Source organism: Gregarina niphandrodes (genome assembly GCF_000223845.1).
Source record: "Gregarina niphandrodes unplaced genomic scaffold scaffold00854, whole genome shotgun sequence".
NCBI classification, from domain to species: Eukaryota; Apicomplexa; class Conoidasida; order Eugregarinorida; family Gregarinidae; genus Gregarina; species Gregarina niphandrodes.
In genome coordinates this window covers 1-680 of record NW_011646126.1, presented here as the reverse complement: position 1 = coordinate 680, position 680 = coordinate 1, and the positions used below count along the sequence as shown (strand labels likewise).

At 49.1% G+C, this 680-nt stretch overlaps 1 protein-coding gene across 1 annotated transcript; it reads right to left on the bottom strand.

Moving 5' to 3' along the window:
• Positions 1-85: 85 nt before the first annotated feature.
• Positions 86-242, bottom strand: GNI_241820 (hypothetical protein; the record flags this gene model as incomplete). The annotated part of the gene is made up of 1 exon (XM_011136439.1): positions 86-242. A coding segment is annotated over one exon (157 nt), but the record flags the coding sequence as incomplete, so codon positions are not given.
• Between the last annotated feature and the right edge of the window lie 438 nt (positions 243-680).

Below are 680 nucleotides of genomic sequence, written 5' to 3'. Positions count from 1 at the left end.
TCCGCCACCTTCTTCGGGTCCGGCTTGATGCCTTCCTCGCTTACAATGAACCCTAACAGCTTTGCTTCCTGCTTCACGTATTCACCCTTCTTCAGCTTAAGAAACAAACCTTCCTCGCAGCACCTCCCGAGCACCTCGTCCAGACGCTCAAACAACGTATCCAAATCATCAGCGTACACGACAATATCGTCAATGTACACGTTGACATTGTTTCCTATGAGACCTTCAAAGACGCGGTCCATCACCTGCTGAAACAGGATCGGCGAGTTCTTAACACCAAACGGAATCACAGTGTATTCGAATGTGCCCCTATGCTACACAAACGCAGTAAACTGTCGGCTTTCTGCCCCCAGGGGTACATTCCAAAAGCCATGATTACAGTCTAGACACACATAATACTTGTGACCGGCCGCTAACTGCAGTTGCTCCCACAGCAACGGTATCGGGTAGGCCTTCAACGTCATCCCCTTGTTCAACGCTCGGTAGTCGATACAGATTCTCCATTCACCAGTTTTCTTACGTACAAACACCGGTCTTGCTCCCCACGAGGAATTACTAGGTTGTATCACCCATGCTCAACATGTCGTCTATCTGCTTATCTAGTTCCTCTCGTAACTCTGGTCTTAACGGCTTCAACGTATGCTTCACCGGCTTCCCGTCTACTTCGAACTCCACACTAT